We start from the raw sequence: 15,824 nt of genomic DNA, 5'->3' as shown, positions 1-15,824 counted from the left end.
GTGAGCTGGAGGCGTGTCTTCCATGAGCAGAAGTTGATAGACGTGGAGGAGGGACTCCACCCTGAAACCAAAACCAACACACAGAGTAGAGACTAGGCTGCTTTCTACCGACTCACCTGGACAGGTAAGACAACATTGGAATATTTCTCACTTTATGGCGTTTTATACGTGGTTTTGTGTGTGTGTGTGTGTGTGTGTGTGTGTGTGTGTGTGTGTGTGTGTGTGTGTGTGTGTGTGTGTGTGTGTGTGTGTGTGTGTGTGTGTGTGTGTGTGTGTGTGTGTGTGTGTGTGTGTGTGTGTGTGTGTGTGTGTGTGTGTGTGTGTGTGTGTGTGTGTGTGTGTGTGTGTGTGTGTGTGTGTGTGTCATTTTTTGTCCTGTGACTTCACTTGATCATTCAGTGTTGTCAGTAGGCTACACTACACTACAGTAGGCTAGATACAGTAGGCTATTTCCAACATTGAATGGTGAACAGTAGTTGTTTAACATTGTGTCTAGGTCATAGATGCAACACTGTCTCATATTCACTACTGCTGATTACATTTTAAAAGTTCATACAAGGCCAGCATTATTTTGTTCCTGTCGGGCAGAAACCTCTATTTCCATATTCTAACATTTTGTGTGTTTTTTTGTTGTTGTAAATTAACATGATCATACTACGTTGCACAAGCAGATCTACTGTGGCGCAAAGCAACATGTTTTGAGTTTGTTGATCTTGTATCTTTGAATTTGAATCCTGAAAAGTTACAGTTTTGGACATATGCGGTTTTCCACCCAACTCTTCTTCTCTTCTTACTGGTACACTGGTTGGTATCTCTGTTCTCACCTGAATGTGTCCTGTGTTTCATGCCTACTGCACTGCCATGTGACCTGAATGTCCCTATGGCCATGGGCATCACTGTGGCTTCGTGTGGCATTGGCACACACGGCTTGTGATCAAAATCCATCCAAATGCAGTTCATCTATATTAAAATTGGCTTAAAGGAGAATTCCGGCCTAGCACTTTTCTTACCGTAATATTGTTAGTATATCCATTAACCAGTTATTTTTTCCCCACACCTCTACTACTGGTAAATGGGTGTATAATAACTATAGTTTCAATAAGTAGCCCTACAGTTATTTCTGATACATATGCTTATACTTCTCATCATGTAAGATAGTTGTGACTTGTGAATCCATAGTCCTGGCTTTCTTTGTCTGTCTCTATACAGCAGTAATCATCAATTTCCATTTGGGGGTCTGACCGCATGTGGAGTGCACATGCCTCTGTGATGTTTAAGAAAGAACTTAACTGAGTATGAGCATATTAAGTTTATATGTCTTGTCAAGAGATATCACAGATGTCTTGGATATGAGGAGATGTGTGATTCTGACCACAGCAGTACGACCACCTCTTGTTTTCATGTGCTCATGTGTTTCACTGTCAGCAGTTTGCTTTTGTCATGCTGCTCCTGTAGATGGTCAAATGCAAATTTTCTCCAACCGAATACCAGCTCTAAAGGATTTAGGAGATTATTGGTCTAATTTATTTTATACCCAAAACACACCCATGATGACTAATTCAGCGTTTAAAATAAAACGAGGCCCTTTGTGCCTTGCTATGTGGTCATAAAACATGCTTGAACCCTGTGGCATGTGTCCCTGTGCTGATCAGTCATCCAGAGAAGCTTAAAACAATTATTTGCAAAAGTAGAATGAAATGCATTTTCCATGTCGACAACATTGGACTCAGTGACAGTCATTAGGTCATCTGGGCAGACTTGTAGCCTATTTCTTGTGTCAACAAGAACTGCATAGGTGCATACTTAGTTTATAGTACTACTTCTACAATGTGCATTACTTAGGCAGTCTTACTGCCTCAGGGCTGGGAGGACTTCAACTGACTGACTGATTCATTGATTTACTGATAAAGTGACTGACCGACTGACTGACTGATGCAACTGACAAACTAACTGACTGAATCACTGACTAAACGTTATTGGTTTATTGACCGACTAGAGTCTAGTCAGTCTCTAGTCACTATAGAGAGTAGTGTGGCTAGGTGGTGACATGAGGTCATGCTAGCTGGTTTACTGACAGGTTTAGTAAGTGTGTTCAGGTGTTGTTGGGGGTTGGGCTTGGATATGACAGTCAGGGAACATAAAGCAGTGTAGCTGGTTTTCTCACTCACACACTCCTTCACTCACAGCAGGCTACAGCCTGTCTGTCTGTCTGTCTGTCTGTCTGTCTGTCTGTCTGTCTGTCTGTCTGTCTGTCTGTCTGTCTGTCTGTCTGTCTGTCTGTCTGTCTGTCTGTCTGTCTGTCTGCCTGCCTGCCTGCCAGCCAGGTCCAGAGATGTGCATACACTCACGTGCACACACATGACCAGTGTAACATGACTTCCGACTTAACGTTGTTCCATTTTCTTGAAAATCACATTGCGCCAGAGATTAGTCTGTTGTTGGGTTACAGCGCCTGCTGTGGCTGAACAGTATGATGCTTGAGTGGCAGTCTCTGTTGCAGTTTCTGCAGATGTACTGTGCGCCTGCCTCTGTGGGTGCTGATGCGACCTTTTGTCGTCTGCGCTCTTTCCTCTGCTCCCAGAGGTCCTCTCTCCTTTACTCGCTGGGTGCATGCGTTTGGTCCGACATACCATTGGTCCGAACGACAACCTACCTCAAACCCTAACCTAACCATAACCGCAAGCATGGAGCAGCGCACCCCTCGCCAACCTTAATCCGGTCGTATTAATGGACCGCTCACCAACCTTAATCCGGTCGTTTTAACGGACCCCTCACCAACCTTAATCCAGTCAGACCAATGGTATGTCGAACCAAAGTCTGCCTCCCTTTCTCGCTCCTCTGGATGCCTGCCTTGATGGCAATCCTTCATTTGCTGCGGTCCACAGCGAGAGCTTCCCAGCCTGCTGTGTCGATGTTGCCTGCCTTCAGATCTCGCTTGCAGACATGCTTGTAGCAAAGATGAGGCCTTCCTTTAGGTCTGGAGCCAGTGGCAAGCTCCCCATATACAGTCTTTTGGGATTCTGCCGTCCTGCATGCGGCTGACATGGCCAAACATTTGTGTTGTGGCTCTTTTGTTGGTTCTAAACATTTCCACAAAGCCAACAATCCCACTGATGTACCCGGAGACTATGGATGTGCTTCTACAATTTGAGTAAGCAGAGCAAACATGCTTGGTGTTCCTGCCTGTGCCAGAACGTTATTGTTGGAGATACGGTCCTGCCAGGTGATGCCCAGAATCCTTCTAAGACATTATAGAATAAGAATCAGAATCCTCACAGTTTAAGTAAATCAGTGTATGAAATTTGTTTTTGTGCATAGATGGAAGGCAGTCTACGTTCTTGGTGGGAGTAAAGGGTCCATGCTTCGCTGCCATGAAGGAGTGTACTGAGCACACAGGCTTGGTACACCTTCATCTTGGTGTTGATGGTCAGCATGGAGTTGACACACACACACACACACACTGGCATATAGGGATTTTTAACAACTGGTCCTATTGAGATTCCTTGAGTCTTGAGTGTTTGTCAGAAGATTAAATAGATTTAGAAGAAGACAGACACACCCCTGTTAACCATGAGTCACTATTGATTGGCCAATATAGGCTACTAGTTTCTATTATTTGGGTGTCTAAATATATACACAATGTCTTCATCTTATTTGTTTCTTACATGTAGTACAGGGTCTCAGAGGCACTTGCCCATCGGGCAAGTACAGGTCATGTTCTACTTGCCCAAAGGTCATGCCCATTTGGCTGAAAAGTAAATCGTCCATTATAAAATGCTAAGTAAAAATGTAATTCACTTTTTTATTATTATTAACTTTCTGGGGGTGTGCGACAAAAAAAGTCACACGTCAATGTTTACGCCAAACACCTGCTATGAATAGGACTATGGGTTCACACTTGTTATTTTATTTTATTTGTGTAGCAACAGTGAAAACAGCACATTATAGGTAAACAATGCTCAGGCCACGCTCAGGTGTTTAGACAGATATCTCGTGTTGTGTTTATAGACTGTTGCCAAAACGAGCACTTGCCCGAAAGTTTTATTTACCTGGGGCAAGTGGGCAAGCCTTAGTGTCAACGGCTGTAGTCCACCCATACAGTACCACAGCACTGCAGTGCACACAGAGAGAAAATGCTCTAATGGGAGGGGCCCTCCAATTTTGAGGAACATTTTGGCAATAAATGTGACACTTATTTGAGGAACTAAACCAATTTAGTAACCAAACGCAATAGTTTTTTCACCTCGCTGTCCCTCACAACTCACCCAGCTGCTACAAGGACAAGCTCAGATAGTTGGTAACAAATGGTCAAAACTAAAACAATATCTCCTCAGGCAATATCTCACAATATCTCACAGGCACGGGCTGGTAGGCACAGTGTGAAGCGCTATACAAATTAAATCTATTTCTTATCAGATAAATGCCTATACGTATTTATTGATGTATACATATTTATAAATCATCACGTGTGTACAGTAAGCCTCTAAACACAGTGATCCGATGGGTGGAAACCATACAAATGACTATTGTCTCCCTCAATGTTCAAATGCTTTCGTCATAGTGTGTGTGTGTGTGTGTGTGTGTGTGTGTGTGTGTGTGTGTGTGTGTGTGTGTGTGTGTGTGTGTGTGTGTGTGTGTGTGTGTGTGTGTGTGTGTGTGTGTGTGTGTGTGTGTGTGTGTGTGTGTGTGTGTGTGTGTGTGTGTGTGTGTGTGTGTGTGTGTGTGTGTGTGTGTGTGTGTGTGTGTCCGTCCGTGCCCCAGTTGTTTCAGTTTTGTTATTTATGCTTATTATTTCTTCTGCTTTCACTTCTGTTATCAACTGCCATGATTTTAAAACATAATTTCAGAAACCGATATCTTCAAATAATGGCCAACCGCCGTCAATGTCAGGGAAATGCACACATGTTATCCTTTTCCCCTGCTTTATTTGAATGTCAGATGTACTTACAGCGGTTGAGATTCTAATATGGTTAGACTATTCTCTCCTTTATTTGTTTCCTCCACAGTCCAACCATGAGGTGGCGCTGTCCTCTTCCTCTCCTCCTCTTCCTCCTCACAGATGGGTCTTGGGGTCAAAGTTCAGGGTTCAGGATCTGTGCCTTCAATGTCCAGAACCTCGACACAACCAAGATGACAAACACCAGAGTAGCACACACACTGACACGGGTAAACGCACATGCACATGCACATGCACATGCACATGCACATGCACATGCACATGCACACACGTGGGTATTACATACTGGAGCTCTTCACAGGTCCAAAATGACAGACATCAGGTTCTGAAATATTACATGACTGACCGTTGGGTTAATAGGCCGTTCTACCATTATGTTATTTAGAGTTTAGACAGATGCTAGGTTCATTTATTCAACGTATTTATTAGCACGACGCGTTTCGCCGTGCTACAGGTGCTATATAACATATATAACATTATAGTAAACAGTGGTACGATTTTACAATGATTGCTAAAAGGATAACACTAAAAGCTCTTGTTTCCATTGTGGTATTATTACACATAATAAACAGACCTGGGACAGAGGTAATATAATCTGAACCTACCCGGACCAGAGTGGCCATAATTAAACATGAACCTGGAACTGTGAACTCCAGTGACATTGTTGGGTATTACACACACACACACACACACACACACACACACACACACACACACACACACACACACACACACACACACACACACACACACACACACACACACACACACACACAGAGAGAGTAAAGTACAAATGTTTGACAGAAGACATCTCTGTCCGTCTGTTCCCATGCAGCTGGTGTCTCGCTGTGACATCTGTCTCCTACAGGAAGTGAAGGATCCTCAGAATGCAGCCATCAAGGTGCTGGTGAAAGCCCTCAATAGGTACAGTGAAAGGTACAATACAGTTTATCACTAGTCGCGCACTGACCCCAGAACAGACATCTTTCTTCAACAGGTACAGTCACAGGTACAGCAGCTTTAATATCACTAGCACCAGTGGTGGAAAAAGTACTCACATTTTTTACTTAAGTAAAAGTATCAATAGTGCAATATAGAAGCAGAATGGAGAAATCAGCCGTCAAGGGCTTCTGCCAGAAATATGCGAGGAGAAGCCTACTGCGCGAGGCTTCCTCTCCCTTACTGGGCGTGGCTTCTGGCGGGGTTTCTTTCTTTTTACAGGAATTGGGCGTTCTATTCATATTCTAATACAGACCGAATGCCCCATCTCACACCGGCCTCAGTGGCTTGGCTCGCTAATCATTAGACTCTCAACCCACACCTCCTGGGATTGAATCCTGTTTGCGCCACTATTTGGACCGTGGACAATCTTTTTTGCAGATGAAATAAAGTTTTAGACTGTAATGGATTACAACATATGTGGCCGGTTAAGACTCACCCGTGGTGTCCCTGTGCGATTAGGGTTGGGTTAGGGTTAGACGTTAGAGGTAGGGTTAGTAATGTCATATTACAGGCACCCATGCCACTCAAAGTGACTACTGGGTTGGCTGCTGGATGCAAGGTTAGGGGTTGGGCTACTATGTACTTTTACTTTACTTTATTTGTTTATTTAGTCGGGACAATGTACATTAATGAACATTACATTAAAAATGCAGTGTAAATATACCAGATTTAGCAAAACATGCTAATTTCCATCTGCAGTCCCCAGACATCGAACATCAAACGGTACAAACAGGGCTCACATACAGGACATAGCATACAAATACCTGGCAGATATAGTTGACAGATGATTTCTCCCGCGTGCAATATAGAAATACTCTATAAGAAAAAGTCAGGAATTCAAAATGTACTTAAAGTACCAAAAGTAGAAAGTACCCACTATGCAGAATGTCCCATTTCAAGTTTTCAAAAATAGCCGATATCTATATAGGGCTGAAGTGGTTACTGGATGTTTTGTAATAATAATCAGAATCTACAAGGTAACTAAAGTTTTCAAATAAATGTAGTGGAGAAAAGTACAATATTTGCTTCTGAGATGTAGTGGAGTGGAAGTAAAAGTATTGGAAATTGGAAACACTCAAGTAAAGTACAAACACCTCAAGATTGTACTTAAGTAAATGTACTTAGTTACTTTCCACCACTGCTAGCACTGATGCCAGATCATAATACCATATGGACTTTGAAAGACTTAAAGCTACACTATGTATAGTATAATATAATGTAATATAATGTATGTTAATATAACTAACAACTGCCCTACTCTTCTTTTGGGACATTTTGGTTCTGTGGTAGTCGGTAGGGTAGGACCACCATTTATTGGTACTATTTAAGTGGTAAAGGTCAAAATTAAATTTCTCCCCTGAGCAAGCAGGCAAGCTCTATTGGCTCAGTAGTAAAAATGTCGGCACTTGCATGCGCGGGGGACTCGGGGTCAAATCCCAGAACCTGGGGCGACGGTTACTGCAATAATTGCAAGTGTGTAATAATATTGTGTCTCCTGTCTGCCCTCAACAGCAACACTTCTGACAGGTACAGTACAAATTATTACCGTGAAATCACAATTAATCACAATAATAACTAATGTAATACTCCCAATCCCTTGATTTGTTTAGTAATCACATTAACTAATTCATAATCATACCAACTTGATCCATCATGAAACATTTTAGCAAGGCCTTGTCTTAATTGCCTGGTGACCTTTGGGGAAGATTTGCTTTAACCCATTAAGACCGGGAAAGCATCTGAGCCATCTATAGAATTTAACCACTTTAACCATCATACTTTGGTTATTCAAAAATAGCAGATGTACAAGCTCTAAGCTCATATCGCGTCACTTTCTGCCACACTATGCCTATGAGCCCATTTTTTTAAATATAGATTAAATATAGGGGAAAATACAATCTTTACTTCCAGGGTTCATGAAAACATTTGAGCAGCACTGATGGCAACATACATTTTTCAGAAATCTGTTAGGATTTAGCAGACATTTGTAGAATCTGCCTCAGGTCTTAATGGGTAATTGTGATTGGTGGAGATTATCTCACCGCAGTGTTTTACTTTTTGGACAGCTTTTATACATGCATTGATAGAACGCACATGCACACACATACACAATCTTATACTTGAACATTAAAAGTCATACTCCTGGTCAGCAGTGGTGAGACTAGTTTGAAAGAGACCTATGCTTTTTTGGTTCACCAACTTATGAGCCTCCCCTCCACAGTACACTGACGTCACCAAATTTGGAGCTATGTCCCTCTGCACTGTTATTGGTTAGCGAAATTCAAGGTTCACTCCCACTCCTATGCCACTTTTCCTGCTGGGCTCGCCCAGGATTATTTTTCCTTTGAAAACTAAACGCCTGCGGTCCCGACTCGATGTTGGCACTAATGTGTTACTGTAACACAACTACTGATTTAGCTTTGAGGTAACTAACGTAAACTAAACTTTTTCCAGTTAAGTAGGTAATGCCGTTACAGTTGCTGTACGTCATTTGAATGGCCCCATTACTTTGTGAGAAAGCGCATATACCTTCAACATGGAGGAGCGTACAAATCATGTTGAGCCGTCTGCTCCCCAAGGCAGAACTAAAAAGACATTTTTAGTTCAATAATGTTGTTGAAGACATGATTTCTATAAACTAGTAGATACTATATCATATTTAGAATCTACTAGTTTTCATCATAGTGAGCTACAATAGATGCAATTTAAGATTCGCCTTGTGCTGTAGCACCATGAAAATGTAATGGTATACATTAATTTTGAAGGTAATACATAAGTAAAAGTAACTAGTAACTGAACAATTTAAGGGGTTCCATGTAAACCTTTTTTTGTATTAATAAAATGTTTTGTCCAGTCTGTATGGTAGAGTATGTTAATATAATTTACACAATTTTGGTCATGATTCAATTCATCCCCTGAGCAAGCAGTCAGGCTCTATTAGTTCAATGGTAAAACATTTCAGCACTTGCGCAGGAAACCGGGTTCAAATCCATGGTATAAGAGGAAAGTTGCATAGTGCAGCTTTTAAGTAACTTGCTCAACACTGCTGATCAGTAATAATGACCCTGTTACTACCAATATGACACATTTGCACATTAATGTGTATAATATAACGTGAAGGTTCTGCTTGAGCTTTCTTTTCCATCTTTCCTTGCCGCCGTCGACAAGTGCTTGCTCATGGGGGAATTGTTGGGTCTCTGTGCATGTAAAGTGTTAATGATTACCTGGATGTGATTTGGTGCTATGTAAATAAAACAGACTAATCCTAACTATAAATCCTTTGTGTTATGCTTAGTTGCATGACTAAATATTACACGCACTTATTTTTATGTTCCTTTGTTGTTGCGTTATCGTGGTGTCATGTTGTGTTGTGTGCGTGTGTGTAGGTATGAGGATGCGCACCAGTACCATTTTGTGTCCAGTAAATCACTGGGGAACTCCGATAACCTGCAGCAGTATGTCTTCATATACAGGTAAACTGATCTGCAATCAGTTATACATACAGTATGTGTTCATATACAGATCATGTATTTAATTGTTTTAGGGCTTGGCGATAATGATTCATGAATGATTATTTAAAAAAGGAAAAGTAGTGAAAATGGCAGATCTCTCCTTCCCTCCTACCCCTACCCCCAACAGGAAGAACACAGTTAACATGACTGGTGAATATCAGTACCAGACAAAGAAGAAATCATTCGTCCGACCTCCTTTCGTGGTTCGTGTCCAGAGCAACAGAACGGGTTAGTTCCACTCACTCCCACTCCTCCCACAATTATGTTTTGTGTTTGGTTAATGTCTTTTTGTTTTACGTTTACCCATGACATTTCAAAACACCCATGACAAACCCATGACAAAAGTGTACATACTGTACATGAACATAGCGTTGCTGTCGGGCGGGATCCTTTTTTATTACTATAAAACAAAGTAACAAACCAAATAGTTAAATTAGCCGATCTACAAGGTTGTAGATCGTTTATTTTTACTTCTTTTGTGCGTCACTCTTGTAGGATGAAGTTACTAGAAAAAACAAACAGTTGAAATTGGAAAGTCAAGGTTTTTGCCCAGCGACGTATTGCATATCTTTCAAAAAGATAAAACACAAAAAGCTCAAGTGCTTATTTCTTGCGCAAGCAGAGCGTGCAAGTACTGTGGTCGGCTGGACCGAAAGTGGTATGTATGTATGGTATGCATGGTTATAATTGGCTGTTGATGGTGACGTAATTAAGATATGTTTCAATGTTGGGTGGGTAAAAGGTAGCGTATGTATGTATGTCGGTAAGAATGGTGGTCCCTTATTGGCTGTTGATGGTGACGTAACTAAGGTACGCTTCAAGGTAGGTATAAGGTCAATAACGGGTCTAAATGATTTAGAACAGCAGTTGTAATAGACATTAGTTAGTAGCAGTACTTGCGTGCTCTGCTTGCGCACAAGTAGGCCATGTATGGCCTACGTGTGTGCAAGGCGCAAGTCTGCACCTCCACAGAGTGCATTTCTAGTTTCCACTGTGGTCTTTTGAGTTTAAATGTGTGTGTGTAGTTAACAGAGTTTTTGACCTGCCAATACCTATGCATGATGAGACCTAGCCTGGCTAATAAGCCAGACTAATATCACACAACACTGTCGCGGTATATCAGTCTGGGCTGGCTCCACTTGGATTTCATTTCCCGGGGAACATTTTCTCTTTGACGCAATTGGTCAGAGCTACTGTCAGTCAAAAGTCTCAAGCATTGAACGTCACTGTACCAAAGCCCGCCTATATTGCATACCGTGTCCCGATTGGTCCGACCTGTTCTCTGCTGTAGGAAAGAGGCGTGCTACTGAGCCTCGCCAGACCGTAATCCGCTGGTAGGCAACTTTTTTTTGCCAACGGCTGATTCGGTCTGGTTTATTAACCAGGCTAGATGAGACCTGCCTATGTGACCTTGCTCACATATGCCATGTTGTTAAGCGACACTCTCATGTGAGAGTATACTTTAACAGTGACTCTGTCTCTTGGTGACTACTACTAGGAGTAACCCCGTCTCTCTCACTCTGTCTCTTGGTGAGCAGCCATAGGTGAGTTCGTTTTGGTTCCTCTGCACACGGATCCTCAAGACGCCGTCCAGGAGATCAACCATCTGTACGACGTGTTCCAGGAAGTTAGCAAGAAGTGGAAAACCAAGGTGACAGGAAGTAGGAAGTAGCTTGTACATTTAGCTTGTGCAAGTACATTTACTCTAAATACTGTACTTAGCAGTATGTACAAATTTAAGGCATTTGTACTTTACTTGAGTATTTCCAATTTCAAATACTTTTACTTCTACTCCACTACATCTAGCATGCAAATATTGTACTTTTACTCCTACATTTATTTGAAAACTTTAGTACTAGTTACTTTGTAGATTTTGATTATTATTACAAAACGACACGTGTTTCTAGTTCAAATTTGCTTCCAAGACAAACAATAGAAAAGTAAGACCCACATCTTACTTTGTATCTGTGTGACGTATGTGGGCACCTCTTTAGGAGACGTGAAATAGGTTGTAAGTCTATTATTCCAATGGGAGAAGTTAACGTGAACACAGCTTCTGGGTGATTATTTAGTCACCAAACTGAATATTGGACCCATTCACAATGTGAATCAAAGGAGGGTGCACACATCCACATACCGGTAACCATTTAAAGGCATGTGCTGAACTTCAAACGATAAACATCAAAGGAATATAAAAGTTTGCACACTGTACAGTAGCTCCCTTTTGAAGACTTTATGTTGGTACCGCCTGAGTGGGCTGAGCGATGTTTCGAGCCCACTACTCTTCTTCAGACTGTAGTACGTTCACCTGGGATGGTGTATCTTCCTAAAATAATTAAAAAAATAATTTCTGAGCCGGTCAAGCAAAGCTAATGGATTGTCACCTCTTCTGGAAATGTGCGACGAATTTTGTGTGTGTGTGTGTGTGTGTGTGTTTGTGTGTGTGTGTGTAGAATCTAATGTTTCTAGGAGACTTCAACGCTGGCTGTGCTCACATGACTCGCCCCGACAAGAAGAAAATCAGGTTGTTCAGTGAGAAGGGTTTCTATTGGCTGATTGGAGACAAGGTGGACACCACCGTGACTGACATGACCTGTCCCTACGACAGGTAAACACTCACTCAATATTCACCAGTAAGACGCCCTGAGGGCGAGAAGCGAGGTCACGCTGAAACAACAGAGCTTCTTAATACGGCACAGTTGAGAAGCAGGAGTTAAACTATTAATCTGGTGTCAGTTATGGTTGCTGCCAGTCATGGCACGTCATGCCTCGTCACGAGGCGTGATGTCACGAGGCGTGATGTCACGAAGCGTGACTCACGACATTCCCATATATGGGCTTAATATTGATGACATCAGGGATCTCCATATATAACAGTGATTGTAGGCTTGGATATGTACTATCCATGGATATGTGACGCCACGCCTCATGCACATAAGCTAGTACATATTTAAACATGTGCAGATGTTGGACTGTACATCTAAGGTGTGTGTGTGGTGTGTGTGTGTGTGTGTGTGTGTGTGTGTGTGTGTGTGTGGTGTGTGGTGTGTGGTGTGTGGTGTGTGTGTGTGTGTAGGATCGTGGTTCATGGGGATGTCTTTCTGAAGCACATTAAGCCATACTCTGCTAAGGTGTTTAACTTCGCCAAGGAATTCAGACTTTCCAAAGATAGGGTAGGTCTCTTCTGTATTTCTTCTCAATTATCTCACTTTCTTCTCACTTGGTCCAGTAACATTTCCTGTTAAGATAAGATAAACCTTTATGGTGGACATTCAGATGTCAAAAGCAACAATACAAATAAAAACGACATATTTGCAGTGGGTCCCCCAGGGCTTTATGCTAGGTCCGCTCAAAAAAGAAAAAGTCTTAAAATAGCAGACATACAAGCTCACAACTGCTCTCTCAGAAGCATGCACGGATTGCACACTGTTGTGGATTAAATGTGTTCTGGAGGGAGCATGTAGTATATAAACGATCTGCAAGAATATATTAATTCCAAGATAAGTCGCTCTATCTGACCCCACTCATATACAGCAAATAAATAAACAATAATTTGTCGCATATAATAGCCCAGAATAGGGAAAATTGTAACTGGCATGTAGTATGCAGTACTTCTACTTTGTCACAAGATGGGGCACTTTCCTAATATTTTGGTGTGGTCTCATTAGAACTGCATGTCCAAACTGAAACATACTTTTTGTATGTACTTCAAAAGTACAGTATGTTGAAAAGTACAATACTGATTAGTATTCAGGATTTAGTATGTGACCCAACCTGTCTGTCTGTCTGCCTAACTTGGTGTTGTATTGCTTCACTGTGTAGCTGTCTTAACTCAGTGTTCCACTGTTTCTGTCTGTCAGGTGCTGAAGGTGAGCGACCATTTCCCTGTAGAAGTGATGCTCAAAGCTTCTGGCCTCCTGCTCCAGGCCACGCCCCTCCACCTCCTCCTCAGCTTGTCTGTGATCCTCTGGTACTGCATTACAGATCACAGAGCCGTATAGAGCCCTTTTGTCCCTCAACACCAAATCCCTGTGCTGAAAATAGCCAAATCTTTGAGCGTGTAGATCTGTAATTTTCACCAAATGTTTGCCCCGGGATGGGGGCACGAGGCTTCATGTGGTTAAATTGTATTTTCTTATTATCCTTTTAAGTGAGCACAAGCAATTAAGTTTCTTGCATTCAGTTAATTCAGTTTATTGAAGCACTTCACCACCCTTCCCCCTAAGTGTAACCAAACTACATCAAATGAATCATAACCATAAGCTCTACGTCTCTCATTTAGCTCAAACCTTTTCTTGGTCCGGAATTATTTTTGAAAGCACTCTGACTCTGTTAATAATCATAATCATCATGAAATGGAACAGAATAAAAACAGCACAGCAGATCAGAGCAACTGCAACTATAAAATCCTGTGGAATCTGGAATTCAACTGATGGTTTGTTGAGTGAGTTGTAGGCAGATGAATAATACAGGAATATTTTGTTAATATTTAGAAAACTGGGTCCTGGATTAATTGTCAACCTATTTCCCAATGTGAAACATGTTGAGCCAGTTAGTATGACTACAGTGTTGGTCTGGCTTGTTACTTTACTGGTTTCCTTCACTTAATCCCTATTTATTTAGTACCCTAGAGTCCCTCGGGGCTCTATACTAGGTCTGCTCCTTTTTGCTTCTTTACCGAAGATGGCAGATCGAGACGTCGCAACTACACAAATGTTTTGTTTTTCTTCCTTTTTTTATTGCATGCTGTTTTTTTCAGTTAATCGATTAGGAATGTACAGATCTAACTTGTATTTTTTTCGTAAATGAATGCCCTATTTGATCATATTACAGTACCAAAAGCAGCAAATCCACAAGCTCAAAGCGTGGCACGAAGCGACGCGTTTTGAGCTTGTAGATCTGCTACCTTTGCTATTTTTTTTATTTGAATCTTGAAAAGTAACGGTTTTGGATATATGGGGTTTCCCCCCGACAGAGACTATATCTTCATCAGGGCGCAGATTTCAGAATTTAAAAATGCAGACTGATCCTGAATGGCAGGTTGTCAGTTGAGTGCCTGAGCTAAGGAGAGCATGCAGGGGATGAATGTTAAGTGCCAAAAACACAACCCCAAACTGTCCACATGTTCTTTATGGAAAAGGGGAATCTAGTCACAACGTGTCATGACGTGCTGTGAGCTTGTAGACGTGCTACTTTTGACAAATGTTTTTTAACCAGAATAGGGAGGAGGATACAATTCATGTGCAGTTCATTCATGTGCAAAAGGATCCACGATAATGGGGTTCATGTGGTTAAAAATAGACCCAATTGCTAATAACTAAGGGTTCATGTGGTTGAAAATGGACCCATCTTTTACCGTCACAGCCTGGACTGTGTTCTGTTAATGTGATGTGCTGCTGTTGTATCAAAGTAGGACACCAGTTAATTAACAGAATATAATGTAATAATAATAGGACGTAATTATAACGCATATTAGGGCTGAACTTAATAACAATATTCTATGACTACTTTTTAGTTTATTTTTTTTAAATATTTTTTGTTTTTATTACAATTTTTGAACATTTAAAAAGTATGTTATTGTCTCAAAATATTGATATTGATGTATGTATTTGATCAAAAGATCTTGTGATTTGATGTTGTCCATACACTACAGCCCAGGCCTATCACATGTTGGACTATTCTCAGGGACAGACACATTGCACAGTGTGAGGTTTTCTTGGGTTCTAGTTGTATTTTTTAAATATATATAATAAGCTACAATGGATACATGTGGCCTTCAGTTTCAATATTCAGCTTCATTGTCAATCAGTTCTCAAATGTAATTTAAACTATTTTGCTTCATTTTTTTACGAGTTTGGTAATTTGGTGGATTATTTTCAGCACTAAATGTAAACCAACTACAACCATCTGAACGCACTGCCACTGCTTCATATTTTCAGAAACAGACTTGTATTATCTGTACACAACTGTAGGGCCTATATTTGAGATGCCACATTAAATTAATGTTCAAGATTATTTTTGTCTTTATAATTATAATATATATATTTCTGGGATTTTTCAACAGAATATTTTTTAGATGTAACTTGTTTGTTACATTTGTGTTTGTCATGATTTTATTATTCAATAAAACACTTGTCTATTGGATTTTTCTATTTGTATTTTAGAATAATAATTTAGAATGTGTAATGTTTAGCCTACAGAATAATTTTTGCCCAATCATGTCGGATATTTTAATCTTTAGAATATTGCCTCCGTAATTTCCTCATACTGATTGATCCAGAATTCCACGACAAGATTAGACACTGATCTGTATCTGTAGTTCAGTAGTTGAGTAGGCTAGTAGTTGAGAACGT

The 15,824-nt window shown here is 41.0% G+C and overlaps 1 protein-coding gene across 4 annotated transcripts; it reads left to right on the top strand.

Annotated features, from left to right (window-relative positions):
* On the top strand, nucleotides 1-15,613 carry LOC306936957 (deoxyribonuclease-1-like 2). 4 transcript variants are annotated; one of them, XM_079520624.1, is made up of 10 exons: nucleotides 1-124; nucleotides 5,007-5,166; nucleotides 5,793-5,881; nucleotides 7,472-7,486; nucleotides 9,346-9,432; nucleotides 9,599-9,699; nucleotides 11,010-11,122; nucleotides 11,925-12,079; nucleotides 12,548-12,644; nucleotides 13,332-15,613. In XM_079520624.1, the coding sequence occupies exons 2-10, from the start codon at nucleotides 5,014-5,016 to the stop codon at nucleotides 13,470-13,472; spliced, it is 951 nt and encodes a 316-aa protein (XP_079376750.1). In that variant the 5' UTR covers nucleotides 1-124; nucleotides 5,007-5,013; the 3' UTR covers nucleotides 13,473-15,613. The 4 variants fall into 4 exon arrangements, with proteins under 4 accessions (XP_079376750.1, XP_079376749.1, XP_079376752.1 ...); XM_079520623.1 differs by having other exon boundaries at nucleotides 5,793-5,893; XM_079520626.1 differs by lacking the exon at nucleotides 7,472-7,486.
* The last annotated feature ends 211 nt before the right edge of the window (nucleotides 15,614-15,824 follow it).

Source organism: Electrona antarctica, assembly GCF_951216825.1.
Source record: "Electrona antarctica genome assembly, chromosome: 2".
Lineage (NCBI taxonomy): Eukaryota > Metazoa > Chordata > Actinopteri > Myctophiformes > Myctophidae > Electrona > Electrona antarctica.
This window is presented reverse-complemented; position numbering and strand designations above follow the sequence as displayed.

What these genes read in the sequence shown, in the direction of transcription:
- LOC306936957 (XM_079520623.1), top strand. Translation starts at nt 5,014, where the DNA reads ATGAGGTGGCGCTGTCCTCTTCCTCTCCTCCTCTTCCTCCTCACAGAT. An exon ending in TAGCACACACACTGACACGG is followed by an intron (nt 5,167 to 5,792) that starts GTAAACGCACAT and finishes GTTCCCATGCAG; the next exon opens with CTGGTGTCTCGCTGTGACAT. An exon ending in CAGTATGTCTTCATATACAG is followed by an intron (nt 9,433 to 9,598) that starts GTAAACTGATCT and finishes TACCCCCAACAG; the next exon opens with GAAGAACACAGTTAACATGA.